At 37.0% G+C, this 14,175-nt stretch overlaps 2 protein-coding genes and 1 long non-coding RNA gene across 3 annotated transcripts in view; 1 reads left to right on the plus strand and 2 right to left on the minus strand.

Annotated features, from left to right (window-relative positions):
• The window catches only part of LOC147065109 (uncharacterized), a 459,822-nt gene extending 458,102 nt beyond the window's left edge, over positions 1 to 1,720 (minus strand). Inside the window, exon 1 of the long non-coding RNA XR_015071781.1 lies at positions 711 to 1,720. This is a non-coding gene — a long non-coding RNA (uncharacterized LOC147065109). The remainder of the gene's footprint in view (positions 1 to 710) is intronic.
• Positions 1 to 7,398, plus strand: part of dlt (codanin-1 like protein dlt) — a 39,390-nt gene extending 31,992 nt beyond the window's left edge. Inside the window, exons 13-14 of the mRNA XM_085956769.1 lie at positions 4,578 to 5,281; positions 7,134 to 7,398. Of these exons, the coding sequence (XP_085812895.1) occupies positions 4,578 to 5,281; positions 7,134 to 7,271 (842 nt within the window). The 3' untranslated portion in view covers positions 7,272 to 7,398. The remainder of the gene's footprint in view (positions 1 to 4,577; positions 5,282 to 7,133) is intronic.
• LOC147065120 (uncharacterized) overlaps positions 1 to 14,175 on the minus strand; it is a 578,962-nt gene that overhangs the window by 29,572 nt on the left and 535,215 nt on the right. The gene's annotated exons all lie outside the window — the stretch shown is intronic.

Below are 14,175 nucleotides of genomic sequence, written 5' to 3' on the forward strand. Positions count from 1 at the left end.
ACAAAGCGACGAAAAAATTCATCCGGATTGCGTTGCATGAGCGATAACAGGGCTTTAGAGGCCACCACCCTATTGCGTTTATTGTCGACTGTGAGCAAACGCGGCACCTATCTTGCAGAAATTTTTTTCATGCCCAATTTGTCATGTAAAATAGAAATGACGCTACCTTTTGAGATCCCTGTAACCTCAATTATCTCACTCAACTTTAATCTTTGGTCACTTAACACCATATCGTGGATTTTATTGATCATTTCTGGTGTAGTCACCTCTACAAGACATCCTTTGTTGATGTACGACCACGTTTAAATTCATTTAACCAGTTATAAATAGTTGCAAGTGAAGGAGCAGATATGCCGTGAACTAAATCCAACTCATTTTTTATTTCCTTTGCTGTTAACCCTTTTATATTAAAATGTTTAATAACAGCTCTAAACTCAATTTTCTCCATTTTTGTAAACAAGCAATTTTTTTTTTAAATGTACGAAAATAAAAAACAACAACCCGATGAGATCCCCGGGGTTCCAGCGGCTAGCTCAGGAGTCCATCGAACCCCGGATTCACAAAAAAAGAAATTCCAAACGGTTGGAGTGTAAATAAAACACAGTCCTTCGTGCTCGTAACGTGATATTGTTTATATTTTACATTTTCTTAATTTTTAGTTTTACAAATTATATTTGGGATTTTTACAGTTGTAGTCGTCAGGTCCGTACCTATCGGAAAGGGGACGCTTACTAACATCCTTTTTTTTCTTTCTTTTTAAATTCCTCGTACCGACGCCATCCAGCAAAAAAAAAGGACTCTCGTGATTGGCCAAATTTTATCGCGTGATCTTTGATTCGGCGAATCACGAGCCTGACCCTGGCGCCGGCGCGCGAGGATTTCACGCACAATGCGCGGCAAAATTTATTATATTTAAATCCTTATATTTAGTCTTAAAATTATCTCTTTCATCCATCATCATTTTTACTTTTTAAATTAAAAGAAATACTTACGTGGTTGAGCAAGGAATCAGATTAGATGTTTTATGAAGCCGTTTCTAGAGGTCAGGGTTACGTTTCGACTTAAGCTACTAAATGATTATTTTACACCGGGAGAAGCCCGCCTGTAACAGGGGTGTATCAATTCGCCCCATCTGGATTAAAGTCGAAAGGTACGCCCTGATCTCATCGGCCACCCATCCAATTCCTTGTTCATCCGTTAAGTACATGGCATGATAAACAGTTTATAAAAGAATTCAACTACAATCTAACTATTCTAACATAAAACTCTATACTTTAGCTCTATTTTTATTATTTTCTATATTTATTTTGGATTATTATTTTCAGCTCAAAGCAATGCTTTCGCGATACTTTTGAATAGGTCAGAGTTTGATTTAATTTCAGTGTAGTACATTTATTTTGTGTTACTTTGTTTTAATTAGGTTTTCTTGTTATTTTATTCGTTTTTATTAGTCAGCGGAGGGGTCGCGAAGCTGCAGTCTTTGACTCTCGCGCTTTCCAATCTTTCTTTTGTATTCCTAGGGGCTACATTTGTAGACGTTTGGCCCTCGTTCGGAATTATTATTTCGTGTTATGTTTTTCTTCTTCTGGTGCAATAGGAGCGTACCTCGTTTGGCGTCGTCTGCCTTTGCAACCAGGGCGTGGTAGTGGCGTTACTATTGAGCCAGGCTCGTTCCGAGCAGCGGATATCTTCCTGTGGAAAGTTTTCCACTGATCTGCTGGTCTCTGGAGTATCACCTCATAGATGGACAGGTACTGTGTCTCCATCTGTTCCTATTACTGCGGGCAAGGCATCGTATAGCGGTACAACGGCCAGGCTCGTTGACGGCGGCACGGCTCTCCCACAGGTAATAGGATGGATGTTTACAATAAGTATCCTTTTCCCTTTCTTTTTTTTTTTTATATATGGTTACACTTCGGAAGTACCTCTTGTTGTTTCACGATATCTTTCAGGCGTCACGTCCCTAGTCTCTCCATGAACCTGCGCGAGAAAGGAGAGTGCGCACTCTCCACACCATCAAGCTTTGGTATCATGAATTTTCGGCTACGCTGCCTTTGGATGCGCTTACTTCGAGAGGTGGCTCCCTTTGTGCTTCCAAATTGTCTTCATCTGTATTTATTCTTTCTCTTTCTTTAGTAATTTATTCGTTCATTAGACTTCCTGTACTTTAAATTTATTCGAGTTTACTTTATTAATTGCTCCTACCCCATACATTAAATAGCTACTAATTTTATATAAAATCTTCCCATTGTACTTATGGTACTTACTATCACTTTTAATATTTTACCCTAATACCCATAATTATTTTGCAACATTGTATTGACTGTATAAATCACATTGATATTAAAAATTGAAATATTCCACCCTCTCATTATATTTATTTCTGAATCAGTACACTTAAAACTGTGTAGTTAACTTTATTTTTAGTGAAACCCATTTTATTTAAAAAAAAAAATTGTTGTTTCGTTTTACGCGCCCGACATCCTATTCCAAAGGCGCGCCGCGCCGATTTACGGTGCCTCTCACGTTTTATTATTATTATTTTTTTTTTTTATTATTGAAACCCCGTTGAGAAATTTACGGCTTATTGACTCATTTTTTTTTTTTTTTATCACAAGCATACAATCTCTACTTTCATCCTCTTATACCTAATTTTAACTTATTATTAAAATTTAACATAACAACTAACACTTTGTCGAGTGACGCCTTATTATTCCCGTTCCGTTTTCGCTGTGTTAAATTTACGATTGGTAATTTGTAAAGAAATAATAGGGACGGTAGTGTACTATTTTCCTCGTTTCTCTTTGGATTAAAATTATTAACACGGCGTAACTTTGAAACAGGTTTCGCGCTACTGTAGAATATCGTCTTTCCCGTTTATAAAATTGTTTGCGATTTTCAATGTTAATGTTTTCGAATTCATTCATATTTACTTTATTTGAACGGAAAGAATTGGCGTCACTTTGCGGAGCGTTATTTTTAAAACTAGAATGTACATTTTTCTTACTAACGAACTTAAGATTATAGGGCTCAGAAAGTGGGTCCTTAATTAACTTTTTATCCGTAATTAGAAGAATTTCCGGATATTTACGATTATTATCTTCACTTTTAACTACACTGTTTACACTGAAACTTCCAACAGCAACTCGGCGTTCACCCTTGACTAGAGGGTTGGCGACTGGTCCTGCTTCATCTCCTCGTGGTCGAGCCTGCGCCCGTACAGCTTCTTCGATTCATCTCAGCTTGCGCGCCTTCTCAGCCCTCTTGTGAGGCTCCCTAGCCTCGCGTTTCCTTTTTCTCTCCTCACCGAACATCCCGTGGTCGACTAGGGTACACATGTTAGTGATACCCTAGGAAAATCGGCATTTTGCTCGCCGTTTTTCGTCGTGAGTGGGCCGTGGCCTCTACGAGCCCTCCTCGCTGGATACCGTCGATGATGCGTCTGGTCTCCATAGGTGGGATTTGTGCAGCCATTCGTCGTACTGGAGACGCGCCGGTGCTACGGTCTCCAGCACGACGCTAGGCGCGGTCAGCTCCGTATGTGGACTGTCTTCGAACACCAGAGGGCTCTCCCGGCTTGATGTTGGAGACAGCACTTCTTCTTCGATAAGGGTTACGTCGGAGTCCACTTTTTAGTTAACCATTTCTTGGTTGTTCCGGCTCCTGGATCGTAAACTTTTATTTAGCGTTCGCGGGCGTAAATTCTATTTCGCGGGTTCGGAAGAATCCATGCGATTCTTCGAGCTTCACGTTGCCAAGGGCGCCATTGAGATCCCCGGGGTTCCAGCGGCTAGCTCAGGAGTCCATCGAACCCCGGATTCACAAAAAAAAAGAAAAATTCAAACGGTTGGAGTGTAAATAAAACACAGTCCTTCGTGCTCGTAACGTGATATTGTTTATATTTTACATTTTCTTAATTTTTAGTTTTACAAATTATATTTGGGATTTTTACAGTTGTAGTCGTCAGGTCCGTACCTATCGGAAAGGGGACGCTTACTAACATCCTTTTTTTTCTTTCTTTTTAAATTCCTCGTACCGACGCCATCCAGCAAAAAAAAAGGACTCTCGTGATTGGCCAAATTTTATCGCGTGATCTTTGATTCGGCGAATCACGAGCCTGACCCTGGCGCCGGCGCGCGAGGATTTCACGCACAATGCGCGGCAAAATTTATTATATTTAAATCCTTATATTTAGTCTTAAAATTATCTCTTTCATCCATCATCATTTTTACTTTTTAAATTAAAAGAAATACTTACGTGGTTGAGCAAGGAATCAGATTAGATGTTTTATGAAGCCGTTTCTAGAGGTCAGGGTTACGTTTCGACTTAAGCTACTAAATGATTATTTTACACCGGGAGAAGCCCGCCTGTAACAGGGGTGTATCACCGACCAATCTGATTGAAACTTCGCAGCATACTGAATCGGTAGTGCCGCTGCATGAAAACAAACCGCTTACAGTACTAGTCGCGCCACCTGTCGGCTTTTCTAAGGACTTATTGACCCACCCTCGTATTATTTATCCATAAAAACATTGTTCAATAATCCATTGAAAATAATGTGATTGATTTTTTTCCAGTTTCTACACATCCTGCAACTCTGAAAGGTTTTTTTGACGCCCTGAAAACAATATGGAAAAATTGCCTTCACTCCGGCAACACAGAAGAGAGTTCATGCATTCAGCAATCCAAGGATTTCACTCCGGAAGATATGACACAATTCACAGCGTTAGTGTGTGGCGTGGCCAAGAAAAGTGATAGAAAAAAAACTGACGATTTTGTCAAATCGGATTCGTCACCGGAGAAAAAAGTCAGCATCAGTTTAAGAGCGGGAAAAAATGCTAAAAATATAAAAGCTGAAAAAGTATTAGCAAAAGATGAAAGTATTTTGCAAGGCAATACGGTTACATGTCAAGATGAAATGAAATCAGAAGAAAACTATCTTGCTTCTAGCATAGACGGTAGGCTTTCTAATCGAGAAGGTGAAGAATCTATTGCTGATAGAAGGTTAACTGATGCTGATAATTCCATGAAAAATGATGATACTCAGGTGACTAAAGATGAAAGAATTAGTGGCAATGAAGATTTGCCTGTTTGTGATGGTGAATTCTTTGATACGCTTCTCTGCACACGAAATCTTGCCATTTTGAGCAGTTCGGCCTGTGGATTGTTAGTGTGGGAGACCTTATCTGACTTTTTGATTTTTCTATTGGACAATAAGTTTCTTCGAGAGGACTCGCTCACTGAACAATGTCTGGCGTTGTACAGACAGGATTGGCCACAGGTTTGTTCACATTATGTTTAATTCTTTAATACCGTATCTGGTCCGCGCCTGACAATATGTCCAAAAAACTGCAGAATTCATCTCAGACATATTGTCGAGAGCCGTTCCTTTATCTTCAGTCTCTGGATGATTGACTGGTTCGTTCTGTGCTCCGTCCAAGAAATACGAAGCATTCGGCGCCAACACCACATCTCACAGGCATCAATTGCCTTCCGTTCCTTCGCCTTCAGGGTCCACGACTTGACTCCGTATAGAAATATCGAGAACACTAATGTTTGCACAAGCACCATTTTTGTGGCAATCGAAATTCCCCGATCCTTCCATATAGTGGTAAGGCGTGTCATCGCATTTTTTGCAATCTGTGTGCGCCTTCTTATTTCAGCTTCACATCCACCTGTTAAATGAAAAATAACATCCGACCACCATTTAACACTGTTATCCAAGCTATGTGGATAACAGGCACCGCTAGCTCAGGGTACTGGGTTTCCACACTATCTCTCTGATGAATTCCAATCCTGTTACGGAAAGGACCATCGAAATCAATTGGTATTCGATGGATAATGTTTACCATACCGCTGCAGGAGTCAATTGCGAGCACTGAAAACTTGACTCTATTGGACGCCAAAGCCTTTTCTATGAAAGAAAAGAACATAATATTATGGGATACAATTAAATTAAATGAAACACCGTGATAATTTTAACCTCACTGTATTTAAAGAAAATGTAATTAAAAGTCAATGGTACAAAAATGGCGACATGACGCCATAGAAAAATCACCACCGTTCATAAACGACGATGTTAAAATACATAAATATTTACGTTATACAAAAGACACAATATCAGCGTCTGCAAACTAAAATATTAACACAATAAGTTCTCAGCAACTAACTTAAACTTAAACCAAAATATCCACATGTGAGTGAGGTTATAATTAAAACAAAAACTTAAAATTAATTAATACTAAAAAAATGAAATTGAAATGTATTTACAGCCGCTTGGCAATTGCCAAGCGGGAATCGCTCCTCCCAACGTCCTCTCGTTCCCAAGGGTCAACCAGAAAAGGAAAGGAGATCCAAACAAAATTCGATCGCCTGACATCGATCCCCCCACCACTTATCCAACCCGGAAGCTTGAAGTGCCAACCGCAGGATTTTAGTGTTGCCCGCGAGAGAAAAACCTCTCCACTAATTATGATTGTTAATTAGCCCGTTGGTGACGTCTGCAACGTCACACACCCTTTCCACTGATGGTCGATCCCAGATATACAAACTGGTCAACTGTTTCTTTGATCCATGCTACTGCTAATTCTTCAAATAAATACGTTTGATAATGCCATGGAACTTGTTTTTTTCATTGGTGCAACAAATACGAAATTGTATGATTCAGATGGCTATTCAAAATTAACTATGTGTCAAATCTGATTAAAAATTGTACATCTCAGCAGCGATTATACTTGACGAATTGTGGTGCCATCTCATAGATCATAAAATGACCCAATGAGCTACTAAAATATTGTATTAACTAATATCGAATTTATAAATCCAGTTTGAATTCTGTCTTTGGACAAAACCACATGTTCTTTTTCAAAGTCTGTTTGATCCAGAGCAACAATCTGGTGGGTTAGGCGAATGGTTAACAACTATTCTGTTTCTATAACCTCAACTCCGTGGAAGCCCATCTATGCTCCATCGACGAAAATAGTAATTTACCTTTTTATTTACAAAATATAACCGTCAATCATCTGTCAATCCAAAGGTCGACTCTGTAGAACAATATTGCCAGACTATTGTTTCGCTGACATTACATACTTGTGTTTGGTTTCTTACCAAATATTTCTTTTTCATATTTTTAGAATGTTCTTCAAAACCTTGCCCACTGCATCAAATTGGTCTCCGAAAAAAGACGCCCTTCATCATCAGACAGCCGGTTCAACCTCTTTCTGCAATTCCTCTCCGAGTTCTGCCATAACCTGGATCAAGAATATTTTTGACCTTATAAAAATGTACTATTAGATATAACAAATAGTTGTAAATTTTTGTTTATAGGCAATATTTATTATTTTATAATATATTTCAAATTATTTTTTAGTTTTTAATAATAATTTTTTAAATGTTCATTTAATTAAATTCATTCTTTTCTATCAAATTATTTTTGCTTTTATCCATTACTGCTAGTTCTACAAGTTTTGTTTAAAAATTATCAAACCTTTGGCCGGGAAAGATACAATAATTACTAATGCGGAGGTTTGACTCCTTAATCCCTTTCAATAGTCTTCCTTGGCATTGCATACACTTCTCCTAACAGTACCATTATTGTTGGAAACATTTCTGGAACGCCTCTTTGGAAATAGAGTATAGTTGGGCTGTCGCATTCTGCATTATATTTTCTCATGATCAAATCAAGATATTTTCAACTTTGAGGACTGCCAAAAATCACAAGGAGCCATGTCATAAGTTTGCAGAGTCTAGCATGTCGTGCGAGACTTGCAGACAGATGTACTATTATTTCAACATTAGCAGCTTTATCACGAATTTCGCAAGGCTAAATCTTTGCCGCTTACCTTGTCCGAAATTTCTCGGACAGTGACATGACGCTCCTGCACAACCAACCAAAGTCCGCACATGATCAATGTCCCTGTTATTTACCACTACCGGAACTTAAGTCGCTCCACCAAATTGCGGCTATTTTTGAACCGGTCGTATCATTTCTTAATTTGTGTATTTCCATGATATCATCATCAAAAGCCTGCTGATTCTTCTGAAAGGTTTCTGCTTAGTTATCGGCAAGTTTAATGTAAAATTTAATATCATTCTACTGCAGTCATTGTGTCATTTCGTGTGAAGTTAAAATCTGGGTGATGGGTACATCTCATCACTCACAGGTTGACTGCCGGCGAGTGATGCCCGAGGAAAAGAATCATGAATACGACTGAACATATCCCCACCTCCCCAAAGGAGGAGACCTCCGTGCTTTATTTGTCAAAAACAAAGGTTGGATGCTTTTTGTTAATAAAGTTTATTTTTTTTATCGAAAAGGACTCAATTTATTTTATTATTTTCCCAAAGGAAATCAATGCTATAGTGAAATTAAAGTTCATTCTTTTGTTTCCAAGTATGTTAGTGATAGGTAGGTACTTAGTTATTTACAGAAAATTATGTATTGATAATTATTTTATTATTATCCACGAAAGAATAGGAAAAATTAAACACATGCATTTATTTTGTTTTTGAAATTTATAATAAATCAAAAATTAATTAATCCAAGACCCTTAAATATAGGAAAAAAATTATTTGTTCAATGTGTTTTTTACGTTAAGTTTTAATATTATGATGTATGTATATAATTAATTCTGTCGATATTCAATGTTGTGTACAGAAATTAAATATTTTCATTGTATAAATATGGACTTTTACAATAAATACCTACAATCGAATGATTGTAATATAGTAATTAAACCCCTCTCCGAAAAAGTAGTGTTATCCTGAAATCTTCACTTTGACACATACATGCGATAGTGTTTCAACATGACTCACCAGATACTTCGAGTATTATCCGTTGTCGAGATTCAATAATATATTTTTGGCCGATATGTAGACAAATGAATGGCGGAACATTTGAATTTATTTACTGAAAATTAGTATCATGATGCTTTTTTTCATGAGTATATGAGAAGAACATGTCGCACCGTGAGTGTAAAACCAAGCATGTGAAAATTTTTCAATTTCGAGATTAAATGCGAAACAACTGCAAAAGTCGTGAACTTGATAATGTAAAAGTGAAGTAACTGAAAGAACATGCAAAATAATGTAGATATAAACCAAATACAGTAAAACCTTGTTAATACGAATTCCATGGGACTGAAAATCGAAAAAAAATTCGAATTACGAAATATGAAATGTATGGGGGGAAAATATAAAAATTTTGATTTTCATTAATTTTGTTTCCGATCATAGATGTGCCTACCAAATTGGGTTATAAAATGTCAGGATTATTTTTATTACCTTCATAAAATAAGTAATTTTTGATGTTTTAAGAAAAGTCTGTCAACGACTGGCGCATGAAATACGAGGGTGGGTCAATAAGTCCTTGGAAAAGCCGACAGGTGGCGCGACTAGTACTGTAAGCGGTTTGTTTTCATGCAGCGGCACTACCGATTCAGTATGCTGCGAAGTTTCAATCAGATTGGTCGGGTTGCTGTGTGTTTCTCGTACATTTAAAAAAAAAAAATTTGCTTGTTTACAAAAATGGAGAAAATTGAGTTTAGAGCTGTTATTAAACATTTTAATATAAAAGGGTTAACAGCAAAGGAAATAAAAAATGAGTTGGATTTAGTTCACGGCATATCTGCTCCTTCACTTGCAACTATTTATAACTGGTTAAATGAATTTAAACGTGGTCGTACATCAACAAAGGATGAACCACGCTCAGGACGTCCTGTAGAGGTGACTACACCAGAAATGATCAATAAAATCCACGATATGGTGTTAAATGACCGAAGATTAAAGTTGAGTGAGATAATTGAGGTTACAGGGATCTCAAAAGGTAGTGTCATTTCTATTTTACATGACAAATTGGGCATGAAAAAAATTTCTGCAAGATGGGTGCCGCGTTTGCTCACAGTCGACAATAAACGTAATAGGGTGGTGGCCTCTAAAGCCCTGTTGTCGCTCAAGCAACGCAATCCGGATGAATTTTTTCGTCGCTTTGTGACTGTAGATGAAACATGGATACACCACTATACTCCCGAGACGAAAGAACAGTCAAAGCAGTGGATTGCGAAAGGCGAACCATGTCCAAAGAAGGCGAAAACCGTAAAATCAGCTGGTAAGGTTATGGCTACTGTATTTTGGGATGCACGTGGAATTATTTTCGTTGACTATTTGGAAAAAGGAAAAACAATAACAGGGGATTATTATGCATCTTTATTGGACCAGCTAAAAAACAAAATTGAAGAAAAACGGCCTCATTTAAACAGGAAAAAAATACTCTTTCATCAGGACAATGCCCGTGTTCACACATGTTTACGATCAATGGCTAAAATTGAAGAATTGAAGTTCGAATTGGTCGACCACCCACCGTATTCGCCAGATTTAGCCCCCAGTGACTTTTTCCTTTTCCCAAACTTAAAAAAATGGCTAAGTGGACAACGTTTTTTTTCAAATGAAGAAGTCATCGATCGGACAAATGCTTATTTTGAGGACCTTCCGAAAACTTATTTTTCTGACAGTTTAAAAAAAATTGAGAAACGTCTAACCAAGTGTATTGAGCTCCAAGGAGATTATGTTGAGAAATAAAAAAAAATACAAAAATAAAAACTGTTTTAATGCTTTTTTCTAAGGAATTATTGACCCACCCTCGTAGTATACTTTATTATTTTGTTTTTTTGAATATTTTTATATGCCAGGATTCTGAAATCATTTCGAATTACGAAATTCAAATTAAAGGTATGGTTTATATGAAAATAATGTTCAAGGGACTTTTTTTTCGGGAAAATTTCAAATTACGGCGAATTTCGAATTATCAGTGTTCTTACTAACGAGGTTTTACTGTATGGTTTTTTTTTGGAACTTTTTTTCCTAACAAAACGAAGACTTCAAACCCTAATATCTCCAAAATATGTCTTTCGCACATGTCTTGGTTTTACACTCACGGTGCGATGTTATGTTACACAAATGTCAAACTGAGATATCGTTGATAAAAGACTTTAAAGTCAATGACTTTTAAGGGCGACGGTTTTTGTCAAGCGTTGCTTATGGCGCTCATTCGTTCGTCCGGCGTTTCACAGGGAGAGACTTGATTTATGATTCCTATGCATTGACAAGAGTGTCAAGTTTAACGTGAATGTAGACCATAGACAAACATGTTACCCTGAAAGAAATGGACATTTGTTTATAGCCTGTATGATAATTTCCAATGCTCTTTAATGTTTAGTCCTCAGGTTGATCTACTTACGAGATTGCATTGCCAGTTTATGTCATTAAAATGTGTCATAACAATATGCTCTTCAACTGTACACTTGAATTATTATAGATTGAGAAACATATTCATGAAATTCACCATTTCTTAATATTATATAATATTATCCGCTAATGTGGGTTTAATGATTCATTTCCTTCCAAACTCAATTACCTTGTAATTAACCTAACTACCATAATAATTAAGATGTGAAATTATTTGAATTTAGGTTCTTGTTAAAAAGGCTAGTGCATTATAGCCGCTGCAATCATACACGATACGGACTCGTGCAAAACAATCTGTCATCCATCAGCGCCATCTCTACTGAAAACTAAGCGAACTTGCGCAGTGCAAAACGATCTGTCATCCATCAGTGCCATCTCTACTGAAAACTAAGCGAACTTGCGCATGCGCAGTGCAAAACAATCTATTATCCATCAGCGCCATCTCTACCGAAAACTAAGCGAAATTGCGCATGCGCAGTGCAAAACGATCTGTCATTCATCTAGGAAAAACTTAAAAATAAAATATAAACCCGTTAGTGCAGTGCTGCCAACCGTATAGTACATAATAATATCAAATATTATTTTAATTACATACATACACTATTTTAAAGTACTGTTATAGTAGTATAGCAGGGGAGGGCAAACTGCGGGCCGCATGTGGCCCGCCAGGTATTTTTTTGCGGCCCGCCATCATTAATTGTACTTCTGATTACGAATAGATGAAAAATTTGAAGAATTTGTTATTTCGTAAATGCATTATCTCAGTACGTCTTCCTTGCGTCTCGTCTCACACTATGTAACCACTATTTTCTACGTTGAACATCGATTTCAATAGATATTGATAGTGTACCGACAAAGCTACAACTTGAGATCATTGATCTGCAGTGTGACACTGATTTAAGAGAATTGCATCGTCGTGAAGAAATCTCCAAATTTTACCATGCCCTTAATTCAGACAAATTCGACCAACTTAAAGATTATGCAAGAAAAATGTTCGTTATTTTTGGATCAATTTATATATGTGAACAAATATTTTCGATCATGAACCTCAATAAAAATTCTATACGATCAAATATCGCCGATGCCCATTTACAAGCAGTTTTAAGAATATCAACTACAAAATTAACACCTGAATTTAAAAAAATAAACAACAGTTTCATTCTTCTCATTATTTTTTTTGAAATGTTTATTTTTCGTGATAATAAATAGTGTATATCTAAAAATGGTATTTTACTTGCGGCCCGCCGGTCATTTTGAATTCATGAATTTGGCCCTCCATCCAAAAAGTTTGCCCTCCCCTATAGTATAGTATAGTATTATAGTAGTACTTACACTGAAAATACCGCAAATTTTCATTTTAAAAAAATCAAAGCAGTTCAAAGCAATATGAATAATTATTAACCTACCATTTTTTTTTAATTCTTTTTACGCAGCAGTTAGCTCTTCAATAACTGCGTACATACCGAACATGATCGTATTATTTAAGCAAGATACGAGGGTGGGTCAATAATTCCTTAGAAAAAAGCATTAAAACAGTTTTTATTTTTGTATTTTTTTTTTATTTCTCAACATAATCTCCTTGGAGCTCAATACACTTGGTTAGACGTTTCTCAATTTTTTTTAAACCGTCAGAAAAAAAAGTTTTCGGAAGGTCCTCAAAATAAGCATTTGTCCGATCGATGACTTCTTCATTTGAAAAAAAACGTTGTCCACTTAGCCATTTTTTTAAGTTTGGGAAAAGGAAAAAGTCACTGGGGGCTAAATCTGGCGAATACGGTGGGTGGACCAATTCGAACTTCAATTCTTCAATTTTAGCCATTGATCGTAAACATGTGTGAACACGGGCATTGTCCTGATGAAAGAGGATTTTTTTCCTGTTTAAATGAGGCCGTTTTTCTTCAATTTTGTTTTTTAGCTGGTCCAATAAAGATGCATAATAATCCCCTGTTATTGTTTTTCCTTTTTCCAAATAGTCAACGAAAATAATTCCACGTGCATCCCAAAATACAGTAGCCATAACCTTACCAGCTGATTTTACGGTTTTCGCCTTCTTTGGACATGGTTCGCCTTTCGCAATCCACTGCTTTGACTGTTCTTTCGTCTCGGGAGTATAGTGGTGTATCCATGTTTCATCTACAGTCACAAAGCGACGAAAAAATTCATCCCGATTGCGTTGCATGAGCGACAACAGGGCTTTAGAGGCCACCACCCTATTGCGTTTATTATCGACTGTGAGCAAACGCGGCACCCATCTTGCAGAAATTTTTTTCATGCCCAATTTGTCATGTAAAATAGAAATGACGCTACCTTTTGAGATCCCTGTAACCTCAATTATCTCACTCAACTTTAATCTTCGGTCACTTAACACCATATCGTGGATTTTATTGATCATTTCTGGTGTAGTCACCTCTACAGGACGTCCTGAGCGTGGTTCATCCTTTGTTGATGTACGACCACGTTTAAATTCATTTAATCAGTTATAAATAGTTGCAAGTGAAGGAGCAGATATGCCGTGAACTAAATCCAACTCATTTTTTATTTCCTTTGCTGTTAACCCTTTTATATTAAAATGTTTAATAACAGCTCTAAACTCAATTTTCTCTATTTTTTGTAAACAAGCAATTTTTTTTTTTAAATGTACGAGAAACACAACAACCCGACCAATCTGATTGAAACTTCGCAGCATACTGAATCGGTAGTGCCGCTGCATGAAAACAAACCGCTTACAGTACTAGTCACGCCACCTGTCGGCTTTTCTAAGGACTTATTGACCCACCCTCGTACATTATAATTTAAAGAAATTGAATAATTGTGTCTACAATCTTACTAGCAATTAGTACCCATATACCTAGTAATACGGAGAAGAGGGACCCACATGTAGGCTAGTGGGATCCTTACATCAGCATTACATCAGTTGGGGTGTGGACATCACGG

The sequence above is a fragment of the Rhyacophila brunnea genome, unplaced genomic scaffold (assembly GCF_057557595.1).
Source record: "Rhyacophila brunnea isolate RB1 unplaced genomic scaffold, BYU_Rbru_1.0 scaffold_6, whole genome shotgun sequence".
Taxonomy (NCBI): Eukaryota; Metazoa; Arthropoda; class Insecta; order Trichoptera; family Rhyacophilidae; genus Rhyacophila; species Rhyacophila brunnea.